This window comes from Solenopsis invicta, chromosome 5 (assembly GCF_016802725.1).
Source record: "Solenopsis invicta isolate M01_SB chromosome 5, UNIL_Sinv_3.0, whole genome shotgun sequence".
In the NCBI taxonomy this organism is placed as follows: domain Eukaryota; kingdom Metazoa; phylum Arthropoda; class Insecta; order Hymenoptera; family Formicidae; genus Solenopsis; species Solenopsis invicta.
Genome location: NC_052668.1, coordinates 22,307,190 through 22,326,332, shown reverse-complemented (window position 1 = coordinate 22,326,332; position 19,143 = coordinate 22,307,190). Strand labels below are relative to the sequence as shown.

The 19,143-nt window shown below is 40.3% G+C and overlaps 2 protein-coding genes and 1 long non-coding RNA gene across 14 annotated transcripts in view; 1 reads left to right on the top strand and 2 right to left on the bottom strand.

Moving 5' to 3' along the window:
* Positions 1-4,808: 4,808 nt before the first annotated feature.
* Positions 4,809-6,987, top strand: LOC113003572. The gene is made up of 3 exons (XR_003268566.2): positions 4,809-4,999; positions 5,949-6,062; positions 6,830-6,987. It is a non-coding gene; the product is annotated as an uncharacterized LOC113003572 (long non-coding RNA).
* Positions 5,712-15,578, bottom strand: LOC105195168 (protein lethal(2)essential for life). Its single transcript, XM_026133566.2, has 4 exons — positions 15,520-15,578; positions 13,422-13,679; positions 7,100-7,321; positions 5,712-5,866 (listed from the first exon to the last, which is right to left on the bottom strand). The coding sequence occupies exons 2-4, from the start codon at positions 13,677-13,679 to the stop codon at positions 5,735-5,737; spliced, it is 612 nt and encodes a 203-aa protein (XP_025989351.2). The 5' UTR covers positions 15,520-15,578; the 3' UTR covers positions 5,712-5,734.
* LOC105195169 (high affinity cAMP-specific and IBMX-insensitive 3',5'-cyclic phosphodiesterase 8) overlaps positions 13,898-19,143 on the bottom strand; it is a 47,245-nt gene continuing 41,999 nt past the window's right edge. For all 12 annotated transcript variants that reach the window (XM_039448915.1, XM_039448919.1, XM_011160453.3 and 9 more), the window contains one exon: positions 13,898-19,137. In XM_039448915.1, coding sequence (XP_039304849.1) covers positions 19,060-19,137 — 78 coding nt within the window. In that variant the 3' untranslated portion in view covers positions 13,898-19,059. The remainder of the gene's footprint in view (positions 19,138-19,143) is intronic.

The following is a 19,143-nucleotide window of genomic DNA, read 5'->3' as shown; positions in this document are numbered from 1 at the left end:
AAAGTAACCTCGAGTTTTACTAGATGGCAGGTATAACTCGATAATCTTAGTACAATGATGTACATTTTTCATTTATTTAACATTTATTATTAGATCCATTAGAAAAATTAAAATCATTGAACGATTTAATCTAATTAATATAATTATTGGTAGCTTCTTTTAATACTTTTAATATTAGTAAAATCTATTTGTATTAATCGAATAAAATAAATAATGATGATATAAATTCTCTTTTTTTTTTAACAAAAAGATTATATAAATAAACTTGCAATAATGTCGACGTAGTACGTGAATCGGCTGTAGACAAAGAAGATCTGCGCCATGTAAGTTGCGCAGTGTTTATTACAAATAAATTTCTATCACATTTATGAGATAACAAATAGATAAATGTACGTATAAACTTTCAGCTCATTTTTCTAGTTTCTTCAATGTTCTGTATAACCATCATGTTTGAAGACAGTTTATTTCATTTAAAAATAGAACATAATCCAAGTGAATGAAATCTAATATGGTCGAGGTGCATCTTGGATACTTTTCGAATATTAAAAGATCCCACACTGAGTTGCGCATTATTTTTATCTCTTTACTTTTAGATCTTGGTATTTTTCTCTTTAAAAAGATTGGAGCTTAAAGTTTATATATATATATATATATATATATATATATATATATATATGTATGTATGTATATAAAGGATTATCGATTTTCTGTGATATTGGACATTCTATTTAAAGATAAATAAGATTTCAGTAAGTTGTGTTAATATATTTTTGCCCTTATTTTCATAAATTCATGTAAGACAATGATGGAATAAAGAACAAACTGGTAATGAAGAATTCAGATCGCTCTCGAATTTATCTGTTATTTGTTTCTGCTCAAATGAATACGAATGCATGCAATGTAACGAAAACAAATTCAATATACCGTAAAGTCTTAATATATATATAGTTTAAACTGTTAGAATTGAACTATTATAATTGTTTCCGATTTTAACCCGAAGTTAACGTAGTTTTAGCATGATAATATTTTGCGAATAAAAATCTCCGACAGTTCGCACGACGATCCCAATGGCGCAATTCCACACGGCGGTTCGTAGGATTGCATAATTCCGCTGTAATTTATTCAGTAGATACGTCGGATTGGTACCAGCCGGGCGCAAACATCGTACGTGTAACCGGCAAAGGTTCATCAACCTTCACCTAGCGACACACTCTCGCCGGCTGGGACGACTTGGTCACGGATGCGATCGATAGCGGGGCGTTTCGTCGACGTTTCGAGAAACTCGCGCCCAGGCAGCACGCACACACCTGCGTGCACCCCGGGACTCGAAAAACGCCCATGTCGCTCCCGTGGAAAAAGTATACCATACTCGCATTGTCGAGCCACAAGTGTCGCGGGGCAGATCGTTGCAAACCAGTTGGCCCCGCTCGACCGGTTGGCAGGACGCCGCGCGACCGGAATCCCGACATTTGAGAGATCCGATCCCGTCGCGCCGGTGTATTCCCGACCCGGCTGCATCATCATTCTCGACGTGACTGTGGAGTTCAAGGTCGCGCGGTACCGGCGAGGCAACTAAAATTAGTTCAGCGGGCAGGTTATCCATGTGCTCGGGGAAGCACGACGCCACGGACAGAGAGTTCGTTATTTATGTAACGAGGATGATGAGGGTGAATCGCGGTATCGCGAATGACGAGAGGAAACCTACATCGAGGCTTCTCTCGAGGGAGAGAATATTGCGTCGCAACACTCTCTCCTTTCATTCCTCTCTCTTTCTCGGCAGATCGAAGTTCTGCGCGGCGCACGATTAGGGTGGGGCAGTTTTCGTTCTATGTTGCGTAATAGACGTTCACCCTTTGCACGAAGTTGTTATAATGACTGTGCGATAAAGTATAAACAACTTGCTGGGTCTAATATAGACGACGATGCAAGGGAAACTGTCTAACTTGGATATTTTTTATCCTGCCACATTGTAGGTTGCACATTCTGCTGAAAAAAAACTTTTCTATCATTACGACATAAGCTATAATTTATACAAAGATATTAATATCGTCAGAATCGCCAGAATAACGTAGAATTATTTTTTTTATATAAACGAAGAGCAACGATTTATTCATTTTTACTACGTAATTCCTATTTTTATTATCGTTCGACACAATTGTGGAGAGGGAAATAATGGATGAAATGTATAATCGATGTGTTTATTTTGCTGGGTTGGAGACAGCGAACATTTGCGCACTTTCTATATGTTATATCTATAACCCGCTTCGTGCATCTATCGATTAGCTGCTGCTGCAGCTGAACCTCGAATGTTCTGGAACACGATAGAAGTATTTAAACTGCCATATCTACGCTTATAATGTCGATCTATTAAGTTTGCTCAGATTCGTAAACATCTAATAAAATCCGTTTCTATGTTTCAAGAAAAATAATTATTATTTTATTACTAATTATTGAAATGTAAGTTATTCAAATATTTTTTTTAAAATGTCTATGCATATATAGAGCGTATTATGTTCTTGAGATGGAATTTATTATTTGGTAAATTTGCAGAGCTATATATAATTACTCAGAGACCACTCGCAATCGGAAAATGATTACCGCATAAAAACCACATATCGCTTGTTCTATAAATATACTATATTACGATGCTCTGAACAACAAATTCGAAATATAGTTGAAGAATATACAATACATCGTCAATTTACACACGACATTTTTCTAATTATAAGTGCGTCTAATCGTTTTCTCAAGACTGAAAAGATCGTGCTCTTGATTTCCTAACTGTAAAGTTGATTTGTTCCAGTGACCCGTCATAGGAGATCGGGAGAAAAAGGTGCACTAATTGAAAGTTTGCATTCATTAGTGACGTTCGCTAACTGTACCATCTTCGTTCCAACGAGATCGGTAAAAAGAGAGACGTCGCCGCGTCGTTGAGAAAGTTCCCACAGATCATCACGCCGCTTCCCATTTAATGCAACATAGTTGGCAACCGTCTGCCTTCGCATTTCATTACGCCGCTCTGAATGACACCTGAATGTAACGAGGTATCGCACGGCACATTGTGCATATTTCTATGAAGTATACAAGTAGTTCCGTTCACCCTTCCGTCGAGCCTAATCCGCCGGCCGTTGTTAACGGCCGACAAAAAGACGATCTCGCAGGGAGAGATAAGTATCTGGCGCGCGGCACGACCCTCATATATCTTTCTGAATAAAATTGCATTAATTGCGCCTTAAAAAGGAACGGTCTTTGTAGTAGATACGTTCGGGCCGGGCTAACGAGCGCGATATGAAAAGGAAATCGATAGAGCGGTACATGATACACCGAAAGAGGAACGAACGTAATATTATGCAACCCGGTTTTAACGCCGTTGTTATATACGCCGTTGCCCGACTGACGGCCGCGCATCATTGGAGCCGTTGCAATCTCTAATGCGCGAGCGCAGATTCATTTATCTTCTCTACTTTTTTTTTCCTTTCCGCGATTACGCGTTCGTCTTTAAGTTCGTCCCTGCGACCCACATCCGCCGAATGCTCCGAATGCGGCGTGCTGGCGGACTGCCGCCGCTACGTTGCGTAATGTTTGCGTCTCCGATAGTCGCCGGGGATCTTGTGTTTGCATCGAAATTGCTCATTCTCACGCTATCGCCGGTACGTATGTACGCGTGAGTCAACCCGGCCAAAGCGTGTTTGCAAACACCGCAATGCCGCGATGCCGGGTTCCGACCGCGCCTCCAAATCTCGTAAAAATAGCTGTCGGTCGCCTCAAGAGCTGATAAAAAAAAAAACTGCGTCGGAACGACCACAAGGTCACACCGAGCTGCCTGCGCAGTACGGAAATCCCACCACGGACGCCTTCCGACCGTAGAAACTGCGTTTCAACGTTTCGGCGTGGCACACGCACACCAGTTTCGCAATATTGAATCACGGACGCGTAGCGTCCCTCCCATCTTCTCTACGCGTTAGCGTTCGTTTACAAAATATTCTCGAAAACAACCTTTTAATCTTTCCACCAGCGGTAAAAGTCTCTGCCTCCGGCGATAACTGGCGATTTACATCATCGCACTTTATAGACTGCGAAATTTATCCAAAATGTCTCTCTCTCTCTCTATCTCTCTCTCGATCAACATGAATCAATCGTCTCGTGAACGTAATTCCTTCGGAAGTAATAATTCGGACAAACGCGGGACGTGCCAAGGTTGTTTCACTAATGGCACCTGCGAAGTAGGTCTCCCACGCGAAGACAACTTCAATTGCTCAATTGCTTCTAGTATGATTGTTTTTGTTTATCCGAACCTCCCGCAGGTTCTTATTTTACGAGATACGAGACGACGCGCTCGTATGTACAACCGCATGAAATCGACGAGAGACGAGGAGGCTGCACTATATTATACAAGCGGTATTATATCACACACCGGTTGACCGTGCTAATGGTAGCGGGGGCGATAGGGGGAACGTCGGCGTTCTCTTCTCTGTGTAGGTTGGATGACATGGTGGGGCCCCCGGCCAGGCTGAGCGAACGTGTCAGAAATCCCGTCGTCCCTGCCGGCCGGGGATCGATCAATACTTCGGCATCTGCTGATTTTTCGATGATAGCGTGAGAAAAATACATCGGACGATATACCGATTGATAGATCTCGTCTCGGCGATGTCGGTTATCATAGTCTCAGCCTGAACCGAACACCGGCAAGGCCCGAAACTATCGATCGCAGGGAATTGCGCATTATGTGACGAGGCGGAGTGAGGACGCGGTCGGAGATCTCGAAGCTTCCTCCGCGTTGCGGCGACGCGGCGGCGCGCACCTATATAAGGCAGCCGGCCGGCCAGCCGCGGCGCATTCGTAAACAAACCCTGGTTCAGTTCGGACGCTGCGAACACCCGAAGACCCCCTTCACCCTTCACCATCAGTGTAACACACTTCGGCTTCTTACTTCGTCGAGACCGCCGGCACAGGAAAATGTAGGCGAGCGGGCACCAGGTGCGGAGCGCGACAGTTTACCGTAGGTATTTCCCGATTTCGGGTTTTTTCTTTCTCTCATTCCGCGAAACTCTGAATTTGATCCATTCATCTAATTAGATTGTTTGTTGTATTACGTTTTATCGTGGTTTTTATCATAAGGATGATTGAGGTCACGGTTGAAACTCAATCTTTCGAGATAAGGATTTTTACAGGAGGAAAATAGCTCATTTGCTGTTTATAGTGTTTATACAGTGCAGTTGGAAAGCAGCAATACCGAGCAAGCTGAGCGTACAAGTTGTACTGCGATGCTTTGGTATTTCTTCTTTTTAATCAGCACACATTTTTTACGCAATTATATCGTTTGTTATTGGATTATCTTATTAAGATGTTTTTAGTTGAGGTTTAACTATTTATCTCTCTATTATCTCTGTCTGAATTGGGACTGGAAAGAGACAAGGAGAGGGAAAATCAGTTAAACTGAAACTAAAGTTTACTTATTAATGAAGTTATCTCAAGTGATTTTGAAATAACTCGAAAATCAAAACCAAAAGAACTTTACATTCTAAGATATCATAATTTATAAGATGTAACAAAATATATTTATACATATATATATCATGCACTAAAAAAAATTATATCTTCCTGAAATAAACATTAGAAAATTATTAGATGCGGCATTCTGTCATTCTACAAAATTGTTTTGCTATACATTTGGAATCGAGAAAGTAAAAGAATAAAGTGAATGTCGGAATGAAAGTTTCGGACAATGAATTCTTTAGTTAGTAGTAGTGGTCGTAGTTGTAGTAGTAGCATCAGTAGCAGTTGTTTCAATGGGAACCGGCTTGGCAGCTGGTACTCCCGTTTGAACAACGTTGATGACTCTTTCCGTGCCAGGCGGCGTCACGTTCTGAAAAATGTGAACAGAAATAAGTACCGGATACGTTACCTGATAAACGAATTATTGAGAGCTATGTGTTTGTGTTTTTCAGTGCACCCTACGGGGTCGGTGCTTGAACAATCCGTACGCGACGATAACAGCCGTGATTAGAATTGAAATTCCTTCACGCTTTGAACAAATATGAGGAGAGAACATCGAGATATAGGTAAGCGCACTAAGGTGTCTAGATAATATTATTATTAAGTTAATAGGATATATCTATAGACAACGAATGAAAAAAGTTAAAAATATAAAGGTTAAAAATACAGTCAAGGTCGACGTTCGAGGCATATAATGCGAATAAAAAATGCGTTTTTGAACTATTCTTACGTCGACAGTGAAAAAAATTTTTGCTACGATAAAATTAACTGTTAGAACGATCGAAAAAAGTCATGAGGTTGCAGTCAAAAAATTTTGCTACAGTTCACAAAATAATTCTGTGTTCAAACATGTTTTGTATCATTCACTTTGACAGTATGTGGCACCTGCAACGTAAAAAAGACGATTGAAATAAACAAAAAAAAAAATTATCGATAGTGATAAATCGATCGATATCGATCGATATTATTAAATCGATCAATTACATAATAAGTTAAAAGTATGATACGTCTAAAAAGAAACACTCGACTGTTGGCTAACAATAAGTGTCATCGATTTTAACAGAATTCGATTTTTGAAACTCATTGAAAATGCAATTGCTCTTAAATCTGAGAACATTAAGAGACTACGTATCGAAATGAGAGAACTATTCAACGTGTTATCATCATTTCTTCACGATAGCTTGTCGTTCGCTTTTGCATAGTATCGAAGAGTTTCAGGAACTTCCTTTAAAATCGACACACTCTAATTTATACCACCGCGAATGTGCCTGATCCGCGCGCAAAGTCTGCGCTCTGAATTCCGTATGTTAACGAAGCATATTCTGTTTTGTAGTTTAGAGCAGACTCGTAGTGTTTGATCCAAAACCGTCGACACCATCTGCCTCCTCTAGTACTGCACACTGAGGCGCAGCATTGGGAACGTCGGAATTGAAAAACAAAAGTCAAATATGTAACGTAAGCCGCACCAGCTATATCAAAGGCGAGAGAGGGGATAGTGGGAGAGAGAGAGAGAGAGAGAGGCTCCGTTCGTTCGCGGTTGATTCCGCGAATGAAGGAGCGGGACTGATGTTAACGCGGGTTGTCTCGGCTCGATCGAGCGTACCTTTTTGGGCGCCGTGATAGTTAGTACACCATCCGAGGAGAGAGTCGAGGTGATGTTGACGAGGTCGTGAGACGGGGGCAGGACGTATCTGCGTACGAAGTGTCTGCTGATGTAGCCGTGTTCGTCCTGCTTCTCTTCGTGCTTGGCCTCGACAACGACGTGATTGTCGACCGTCTTCACCGTGATCTCGTCCGGTGAGAATTGTTGCACATCCAGTATCACCTGCGGATCAGAGAGCGCGGTTAGCTTGCTCAGGATCCTCTCTCGTCCGCCACCGAGGACAGAAGTCTCGCATTCTTTCGTGAGCGATCGTAAACAACCGCCATGCATCTGTAGAGCGAAAGTTAAGTATCGATCACACCTGTACGAGCTTATTTCGAAAATAATGGTCGACTTTTGACTAATAAGACCCGCCACCCTTTTCTTGTATCGCGCGAATTAGCGACTTCTTTTGTTTTGGAATTTTGTTCTTGTTCTGGCTAACTGAATTTTCATCCGGAAGAGAATCTCTCGAACGCCACCGCCGTGCATATTCCAGCGCAAATTCTAAATCTTACTTTAAAACATCGTACGCGTTAGGCGAGGATATCGCACGCACAATAATTTCGGCTTACTATCTGGAGCAACGCTTCGTTCGGTTTCACATTCGCCCTTTCATCGTTTCCGCGTTCAGGGAGCCGCTGATCAGGTCCAATTATTGGAATTTTCACGACGAGAAAAAAATGATAATTCGGCCAATATTTTAGATTCTATCCTGATCATCAGATAAAGCGCATCGTAAAAGTACTATTTTTTTCGCGACTCAATTCTCTCATATGTAATTCTCCGCGGTTCCTTTGGATTATTCCGCGTACAAAATCAAACCGGGAAGATGTAGTTACCGAGCGCACCTACTTGTGTGAGATTGTTCATTTTTTTTTTGACGATCAAAAAAAACGAGCATACATACAAGTAGGTGATTCTTCTTTATTTCTAACGCGTGCGCGGTCGTGCAGGGAGCGATCGGTCGCGATCGCGGTGGCTGGTCCCTTTGCGGCCGGTGCGCGGCGGCTCGCTTCGGCGAGAAAAAAAGGCTCATAAAACAAAAACAAAATAAAAAAGAACAAAAAAAACAATAGAAAGGGAGAAAAAGGGAAGATGAATAATACTCTGACATAGAACGAGGAAGCTCTAACAACCGACGGTAGTGAGGCAGGCGTACCCGAGTCTCTCCGGGTGATCCCGCGTGATCCTGGAGCTCGGTGGATGCGAGCGCGAAGAGATTAGCGGAGGATAATTGGCTGTGTATTTCGAAAATAATAGCAAAAAAAAAGAAAGAGAGAGAGAGAGAGAGAGAGAGAGAGTAGAAAAGAGAGGAGGACAGAGAAATTCGTGGAGAAAACCGCTCCGCGAACGGTCGACTCGAGTGCTGCGCGCAGAGCGACACATATTTTGTACAAATAAAGCTATAAAAAAAAAGAAACGAATTCCGTATAAGAAGGGAAAAAAAGCACAAAAGTCATTTTGTACGATTCTATTGTTGTGGGTATTCAAAAAGCATTTATTTTTGTATAGAGATTATAAACGGGAGGGATCGGGACCCGCGGGTCCCGTACGCGCGAGCGGCGCACCCTTTGAAATGAGGGGTGCGTCTATGCTCGTCGGGACGGCACGAGAGTCTCGATTCTTCCATTCGAACAAGACTGACTAAGCGCGACGCGATACATCCACTCTTTCGGTTGCATATTTTATTCCGTGGCTGCTGTGCGCGCGATCCTCTCGCGTGCGACTCTGAACGAATAAAAATCGTAAGACGCGTCACGTACGGAAGTAGGTAGAGTCACCTCGGACCTGCGGCAGGCAAACCGTGCGCGCGATTGCGCGAGGAAAAAATATCGCGGAAAGAGAAAGAAGAGTGAAAATAACAAAGAAAGAGAAGACACACATAATACGCACATACACACACGTACATATATACTTAATAAGATTAAAGAAGGGGGAGGTAAAACGAGAACTGTGGTAAAACTGTGATTTCATAGAGATTCCGAAAACCGGCGTGACTAACTAACCGGAGATCGTGCAGCGCGGTCGTCCTCTTTTGATACGCGTATCTTTCGTAGAGCATTTCCGGCAAATCGAAAAAGATAACTGGTCCCTTTAGACTGAAATTTAATTACACCGCGAAATCTACTGTCACTACACAACCGGATTACATTCAAATAAGGCGATTAGATAAACGTTGTAGGAAAAACTAGATTTTTTTCGACACAAACGAAAATCATTGTAGGGGACAGATAACGCCGTTGATGCTTTCTTGACGAATATCAGAGTAATCGAACCCATGTAGGGGAAAGAAAAAACCAAAAGAGGAAGAAAGGACAAAAATATCTTATTTGTTAAAGAAAAGAGAAAAAAAGAAGGAAAAGTCGTCCCTCCGATCCGATTTATTACTCGCCCTCCCTCGTCCAGAGGGAGGTGCAAAAAATCTCCCCTTACCCCTCTCCCTCCCCCCGAAAATAGTCCCAATCGGACACTCGTTTCATCATTTCAATCTGTCGAAAATCGAGCTGCCGCCTCCCGGTCGACTTCGCGTCGCGTGCGCGATCGCGCGATTATGAGAGCATAATTAAAACGCGTAAATGCATAATAATATGCGTGTATGGCGATAGAGACAGCGGCAGCTGCAGCGGCACAAATGCAGCCATCAGTTTTTCGGGCCTTCTGGTGTTCCGGATCTTTTTTTGTTCGTTGCTTTTCGTAAGCCACCCTTACGTTGAGTTTCTCCCCGTCCCATTCGATTCTATCCCCCGTCGGGGTTCCTTTTTCTTTTCTTTTTAACGGCCGCGCGGCTGTGATTCGTCCCCCTTCGTAAGTAACGTTCAAATCCGTTCAAGTTGATAGTTTTCCATCTCGATCTTTTCCGTTAACGCCTTTTTTCTCCCCTCCCTCTCCCCCGTCACCCCTTCCCCCATTTCACCCCATTCCCTCCCCTCCTCCCTCCTTTTTTATTTTCCTTTTTACGAATGCGCCCTTTCGTCCTTTCCTCTCGCATCACTTCCGTCATCTTCAACCATTTATCTCCCGCGACTTTTCTATATTTCGAAATCTAGTTACGATATTCGCTACTCGTTTTTTCGCTAGAAGATAACGTAAAAGAAAGTATCTTTCCCTATAATACACTTATTAAATATTGTACTTTATTTTCGTAGGCTATCATTCGAGACTCTTTGTATTCGACACAAAACTCATTTTGCGTCCGATACAAATCGCGCTCGAGCTAAAAATACCAAAATAAGGAGTAGGAAAAACCGCTAAAGAGTTTAAGTCGTGTCTTAGCCTAAGTTGTACTACATCGAATGTGTAGTCGAACACATTCCGTTCAATGTTGCGATCATCAAATTTTCCCCGAGGAAATCAATGTAAAATTGTAGCGTATTGAAGCCGAGCGATCTCAAATTCATGAACGTAGAACTGTCTGGTGAAATCGCGGATTACATCCACGACAAAATGCGAATGTAATTTGACGAACCGCAGACGTACGTATTCGTGAGTTTAGGAGCTTTTAGGCAAGTTGCATATTTGTATTTGACACAACCACTGTTAAAAGAAAAAGCGAGAAAAAGGCCATCGCGTCAGACTGTGACTAAGTTGTTTTCACAGACAGCGAACCGGTTATATTCCACTCGCTGTTGTATCACCAAAAACTTCCAGAGAGATAAGATAAATAACGATTACAGCACAACCGACTGCGCTTTTGCAAATTCATAAATTTTTCGGCGAGACGCTCTCATGGCAAATAGAAATAAATAAATTTGCAGCTTGCTTATATGAAATTCAAATTATTAGGCTGATAGCAACCGATGTAAATTAATCGATATTACTGTCGAGTTACTAAGTTATGCTAAATCCGAGGCGCGATAGCTGAAAGATCTTAAGGATCGGAAAGTAGCGACCTCGCGGACGTTTTATCCAGTGAGAAAATAAAGAAACGAAAGATCAAGGATTCAACGACATCTTGTAATCAGAGGGACAGCAGCGTCTTTTATCCGCGTGCTTGAACTCCTTTTGGAGTGAGAAAGAGAGGAGTACTTTATGCAAATTGATTCTAATAATCGATCTAAATTCACACTCTCGGTCGCGACAACAGAGTATTCGATTGATTCTCGACTGTCGACTTGTCTGTACTGTATGTTTTAGGATAACTGCAGCGTAAGATAATCGATATATTCCGCAGCGCGTGTTAATTATAAACATCAATCGCGTGCATATCATCCCGAATCGCGAGTCTCGCGTGGACTTCTTTGGCAAAGCCATATTTCTTTTATCGCTCCGTATCCGAATTACGACGGCTCTTATAAATTTGCCGTAATTCGAGAAAAGGAGGACGTAGCAGCCCAGCTGTAGGCAGTTCCGCGACGTTACGACTAAAAATACGCGAAAAATCCTCTAAAAATAACACGTTACCTCACAACTCGCGTTCGGGACTCCGTGATAATTTTAACGCGCGTTGCTTCATGTTGTTTACGCTTTCTTGCCGCACTACGCAAACCGGACAAACGCACATTTCATAGAGAAATATTACGAATAATTTTTCTCCATTTTACGTCATTTTGAGATTACGAGATAGAAGAGAGCTTCTTCCAAAAACTATAAGAGCACACACGTGTAAAAGCGGCTTGCCAAAATTTACAAGCAATTTAGTATAACGATATTCTCCTGAGACGGTGGGATTTGAATTGCGGATCAATCGAGAAGTGATAACAGTCTTATCGTCCATTTGCGTTATCGATTATTATTATTATTGAATCGATTATTACGCACGAGAGAGACATTATAAATCTTACTTGAACTTGTATTAATTCTAAATAATTTTCGGCCAATTCCTATCTTTCGCAGGATCCTGCTAGCTTTATTCAGGATCCTGCGAAAGATGGAATTGGACCGTTATATAGCAGTACTTCCGCCCTATAATGTATCTTAAGTATAAGCTTTTAACACTTTCCCGACGAATATCACTATTAATGACTTTACGATGAAAGATTTGATCAAAATTAATCGACGTTTCGTGAACTGAAAGTACGAGTTAGGATACGTGAGTTTGCAAAGTAAAATGGATTTCAAAAAAGATACGATACTAATTTAATAAGTCCGTCTGATCGCAAGACTTGCGCGCAGTTAGGCTAAACCGATCGAACGCGCGTACTAGGAATATATATATAAAGATAATCACAATATCTGTATATAACAAAATATATCTTAAGACGTTTTCGCAACCATTTCACAACGCTACGTGAATAGAAACAATCCTTCCTTAAATGGTTGTCTAAACAATACAAACATTGATCAGAGACAAATATGAGCAAGTGAAGTACTAGATCATCTTTCGTCGCTCGTGAAAAGAGAGAATACTCGAGGAAACACTTGCTTCGTAGTGTAACGTCACGTAACAAGAACGAATAAAAAGGGATACAGGCGTATTTTCTGGCCATCTGAACTGAAACGATTCCTGCACTAAACGATAGTATATACTGAGAAAAATGATTCTATTATATCAACAAGACATATATGATTGAGGGGGTAGGTTTTAGTGAAACCAAACAGAATTTCTGGTTATTGTAATAGGACTCGAGATTTTATAATCGGAACGTTTGATAGATTTTACTATAATCTGGTAATACAAAATTTTTGATTCGTCCGTTTTTGAACAGATTGCTCGAATCTACCAGATTTCAAAATAATGCAACAAGACTTTTTCCAGCGTAAATTTTACCTCTAGACTTGTCGATGCAATAAATCGAATAAATTTCTAGTGCTATCTATACGGGAACAAATAATAAGCATAGAGACACTCTGAAACGTTGATTCAAACATCAAAGAATACAAAAATAGTTTGGCAATTTTTTTTTTTGAGCATACAATAAAATTGCATATTAAAATTGAAAAAAATACAAAATACGAGATTATTTGATTTTGTTTTCTTGAAAAGGTATTTAAATATGAATTACTAACAACGTCTCCTCAGTCAAGTAAAACCATTTTTTAGTAAAATAACTTGAAAAAAATCGATTGAAATGTTCAAGAATAAATCATAATTCAAATAAAAGTACAAGCTGTTTCAACATTTTTAATTGCTCCATTGCAAGCAAGATATAGTTACAGATCGGAAACTTGCGAACTCCTGTTCGCAAAGAGCAATTTTGTTGAATCCAATTAATCAAAATTAGAGATCCGCGCGCATAGCAAAAAGAAAATTCACAAATTCACTTTCGATCTAAATCGCATCGCGCGGCATTCCGTTTCTTTGCTATTTAATGCTGTACAAAATTGATTTTTAAATACTAACCTGAAAATTATCATTGTCCAACTGAATCGTGCTGGTCCCGCTCGAATTTTGACGCGTCACGTTCCCCCACGGTCGGTAGTACCTCCCGTAGATCGAGCGTAGGGATGGCCGATCGATGTTGAAACCGGAGAGATTTGAAAGTAGATCGTCCCGATTGAGGCCAGTACCGAAGTGCTGGTCCAAGAGCCGCGACATAGTCGTGGACGAACGATCGAAGTCGTCCCACCAATTGCGGAAAACGAGCGGCACAATCGACATCTGCGAACATCAATACGATAATCGGTAACGATCGATCGGCGCTTTTCGCTTGATCGTTAAAAAAAAACCAAAGAAAAAACACAAAAAAAGAATCTTCAAGAGAAACGTGAAAAGAGAGATAAAATATAGATCCGTGCGAGAATCGAGTGAAAATCGAAGAGAGAATGAAAGCAGATAAAGAACAGAAAAGAAGAAAAAAAAACAAAATAATAATGATGCTTTGCGACATATATATTATGTTTTTTTTTTATATATGTTATAACTTGTAAGATTTAAGCAGTACACAAGCGATAACGTTAGTTCTCTCATTAATATTATCGATCGGACGGTATTTAAGGATTATCATTAAGCGTATAATTAATCTCTCGGAACTACGCCCGAACTACCGTTGTTCGGGTTATGAGTTACTGTTACGTGCACCCATACAGGCATTACGCACGCGATTCTAGCGTATAAAAACTTACCGCGCGACTCTACAACAACCGAGACGCATCGCAATTACAAAAGACTTACTGAAATCCGAATCATCCATTCCGGAATGGATAAGTTTTTAGGAACGCTGACGAATTAAACACAAAATGCATTTATATAACATAAGGCCCCAATAAGCGTATCCCATCTTCTCGACTCGTCACACGTCGACACTAATTAAGAATATAGGCTACAGGTTAATCGATAGTTTTCAGGGTAACGTAAAATAAGGCACCTCACCGAGTCCGTTAATTCACACGCACTATAAGAATTAAATACCCTCCTTTGTTCTAAAAATCTAATATATGCAAGATTTTACTCTCACTTGAATTATCCCCGTCAGGATCACGGACTAGGCAAAATCTGATTATTATTGCAAAAGAAACCAAAAACACAATAGTCAACTATGTCACGACGCGACGTAAATGGGATTTTTTTTTATACCGCATACGGTTTAATTTACGAACTTTCCTCGCGCGACTTGGCGCGTAAGCAAATTCAAAGATAACATCTCGGTAAATAATGTCGTCTAATTTGTATAATTTCCGCAAAATACGCGTACAACGTGAAATACGGCTGCGAAAAAGATAAGAGTAGATTAATAGATCATAAATCGGTTACGCGACTCAATAATCGTACGAAAAGAGAATCCTAATATTTAATAAAGTTTAGGCTAGTCGTAAGTCATAAGCGGCTGCGCGGAACCGCGAGAAGCTAGTCCGTTCGCGTAAGATCACGCAGGGAGTTTAAGCGAAAGCTCAATCTCGGGCCGACGGATTGTCGGAAATTGAGTATCGACCAACTTAAGCGATGGAACAACGATAACGATCAATCAGATAGCGCAGGGACTAGTTTAGAGTCACACGCCCTCCGCAACTGCTAAGCATTGTACCTCATACGCGTTCTGATACGCGCGATTAACTAAACGCAATATCGACGGTTAAAAATTCATGAATCGCAGGTGACTCGCGATAAAATTCTTCGCTCTTCCCTTCTTCCATAGTTAAGGACACGCGTTTTCAACGACTCGATAGTAGTTGGGTGGGTGGGTGCGAGGACATAAGGACCGATTTAAATTAAGATTATCTCGCACAAAACGTACTGATAAGCTTACATCTTGATCTAAAAGCGGAGGAAAATCGACAGATAGCGTAAGGTTACTTTTAAGTAATTCTAAACTTATCGATATATATTACAAGCTCCATTAATATGCTATATTACAATCCTTACATCGTCTAAATCTAATTCGTATTAAGCTATATTAGTGAGCTAATGAGGGCGCGAAAATAACAGGGAAATCCCGCGAGTGCGACGCGAAGAAACACAATATTTTAGAATATCGTACCGTATATATTAATTACTACCGTACCGTGGAACGTGAAGATCCGATCACTCTCGAAGATCACCAAACCAGATTCCGGGTATCGCTCGCGTCAACTTCTGATTCTGGCGCGAGTCGCGGGTCTATCTTAAATAGCCGCGATGCGGAGGTGGTTCTCTCCTATACAATGTCACGTGACGTTTCACTGACTGTCTTATCCAAGAATACATCGACTTCGAATACAGACGAGATTTTGGAGGTCGACTGCATCGTTCTTTCTCACGATGGCATTCTCGAACATTCTCGCTATTTCGTGAAGCTGCGATTTTTACGGTCAGAACAGACTTTTTGACAGTTTGCCATCTCGCGATTAGCGCGAGGCGGAGAACCTTACGAACCGAATTTAGGGTGCCTGATAACGAAATGCAAAAGGCAGACTCAAAGGTAACGAATTCGCGAATGGTGAAAACGACGCCGTGTCTGGCTGTTGTACAAACACCATCGATGTGTTATCGAGTCTTGCTTTGCACGACGTTTGAATGCTACCTCTGTCAAAATTGTGGAATGGCATAATAGTAGGCCATCTAAATCTAAATGCACTTTACTTGAATCAGCATGTTACTCTAGACAGTTTGTGTTTAAACGAAAATTCTAAAAAAAAAGGGTCGCATAATTTTGTCGCCGCACGACTCGGCGTTACATTTTCTCCACTCTAACGAACTGACCGTCCAGTCGTTGCTTTACATCAAACGGGGCTTCAACTAAACGTTTCTCTGAAGTTTCTCTTACTCCGGTTGTACTTTGCTGAGTAATCCACCAGAAATAGAAAAATCGACCGAAATAGAAACGGCGCGTCTTCGATCAGTCGCGACGATCAATTTAAACGTCGACTTATTCAGACACACTTTAAATGCCGCGAATTAGATCGGATTCTCACAAGTCGTAGATGAAACTTTGACCTTACGGAGGAATATTAGATCGATAGAAGTTGTCAAAATGCACGGGGAGTGCTAAGAGCGCATTCCTATTCAGGCCTACTTTACACTTACACTTAGGATATTGGATTATACGTGTTTTTCTTAGAATACATCATTTTCTTTGATTTGCTGCTTTTTTATTCAGTCTACATAAGGAAAGTTATGATTAACGCTGGTGTTGCTTTGCGCGACAATTAACGACGTACAATTTTGTCGAACCGTCACTTTCTCGAATTCAGAATTTTTGAATTTACTTATTTTAGCCACGATAATCGCTCGAGCATGATTTTATTTGCACGAGAAATAGATCATAGTCTGATCAGCTTTTGCGTGCATCATTTCGCGCGAGGATAATTTTAGCAGCAACGCACCACAATCGTTAAGATGACTTTATAAGTGACTGATTTATATCTCCCTTATCGGGGAAAAATAGGTATGGAAATAAGTATGAAAATAGGTATGAAAAGGTATGGAAATAGGTATGACAATAGGTATGAAAAGGTATGGTCAACTATAAAACAATAACAAAAAATGACGTGCACGTCACCAAAAAAAAAAATAAATAAAAGTTAGGCATATGTGTATTATTATATGTAATGCTAAGAATAGTCTAAGACAGGAATTATTATTAGATTATTTTGTTACTCCGCGAATTTCGTCTACTAGCGGCAAGTGCTAATAAAACCATCTCAAAATAGCTCCCGATTCACGTTTCGCCTAAAAATATGCTACTTGTCATAATAATGAGCAACACCTGAGAAACAGTCGCATCTCTGCAAAATGAACAAATTTCAATCATGTAATAAAAAAAGAGTGGATCTATCTGTGATGTTCAAGCTGGACGATAACCATTATTGAAATATCTCATCGACCAAAAAGCAAAAAATAGTTTTAGTACTTTGAAATAAACGGTTATCGATGGCAAATTTTGATTTTCACCCGAGAAACAAAATTATTTATTCAATTAAAAGACATCCCAGATAGTCAAGTCTGTAGAAATAGATTTCGCGCAGAGCATGCTATCAAAATTTGAAGGCAGACTGGCAATAAATGGCTGCCACTCTGCGCGCAGTTTGTTATCGGGGACATTACCCAAGAAAAGAAAGACTAAATAGATTCTTACATCCGGCAATGCACTTGTGGCGGGTACATCGGAGACGCGAGTAATTTAGCATTAAGGGTAATTTTTAGATTTTCGGAAGAATCATACTATGTGGCATTATAGTAACGATAAGCTATGTAAGGTAATTAAGTTATTTTATGTCCGCTAACCACGCGTTGGCACTCGTCGCACCAAAATCATGTTAACAGTAATAATTAATCGATAATTCCAAGCATCTTCCAAGAATCTCTTCCTAATAAGATTCTTGTTTTTACTTGTCTATTTCTCTTAATAAATACTTCTGATGATATACTTCTTTGAAATAAAAATAGAAATTATATAAAATATAAATCGTGCAAAATACTCCACAAAATACTAGTAGTATTTCACGTGTCACATTTCGATGATTCGATTATTAACTCTAAAAACGACTTGATATTCTGGTTACCTTCTAGGGATAAAAAAAAGCTTAATGTCTCGTTGATACTGGATAAAACGGCCATGACCATCCGTGCGACTATAGAGAATATTATGATGTAACGCATATGATATTGTAAGCATATGTCAACATACGTAACAATTTACGATGAATGTGACTTAGTAACCATCCGTTAGATTGATACTTGTAACTCGATGGGCTATTGATGTTATTATACTTATTCTCTTTTTGATTTGTAGCACGCATATATAATATGTAATTATCGTCTTTAAATGCAACAATATTATATCAGGACAGATTTACAAAAATTGAGAAAGCGAGTGCGTATTTTCTGTATTAACAAAAAAAAAGAGAAACGAAAAATTTGTAATTCGCATAATTGAGACCATCTGATAACAATTCGCTCTGTTGATAAAAATTGTGCAAAATTCCATCACGATACGGCTTACACTTTATATCTGGTTTCATTTAATCCTGTATTTATGCAGCGCATAGAAATAGGCCCTACGCCATTTCTAGGCTGACAGAAACAATAAAGAAATCCGACACCACAAAGTACGAGTATTTTCTTTCAATTTGTATTTTACCAAGCCCTTCTAAATAATAATTATCGTCGAAACTGACAAAATTAGGCAAGGGATCACGTTCTGGCTGAAAGGACGATTGCTGTAAGGAATAAGAAATAATTAGAATGCAATGTTCTTATTTATTGATCTCAGATGCACAATTTTATGAGTCAGCATGCGAGAAACTCGGCGAAGACTTCGAAGTAACAGTCATCAGAGCTGCATACACAAAGGTATTTCTTTATACTATAAATACCATATTAATATGTGTCACATGTTTAAAATAGTAATACGGCGAGTCTCATTGAGGGGAATGGAGTTATATATAAATAATGAAAATGCTGGTGGCGCGCAAAACGGCAAATTACATGTAGTTCCTTAGAAAACGACTCGAGAAGGCACGATGTCGTTGCTCTATCCTTAAATACATAAATACTATACACGTCTTTGCGATAATCGCAGCGTAAGTATTACATAAACGATGCGCAGAACGAGATGCGCTTTTCAAGATAATCGCGGTATTTGTATTTCGGGATGTTGTTGTAGCTTCTCGACATCTTGTAAAGTGGATATGCCCTGCTCCTGTAA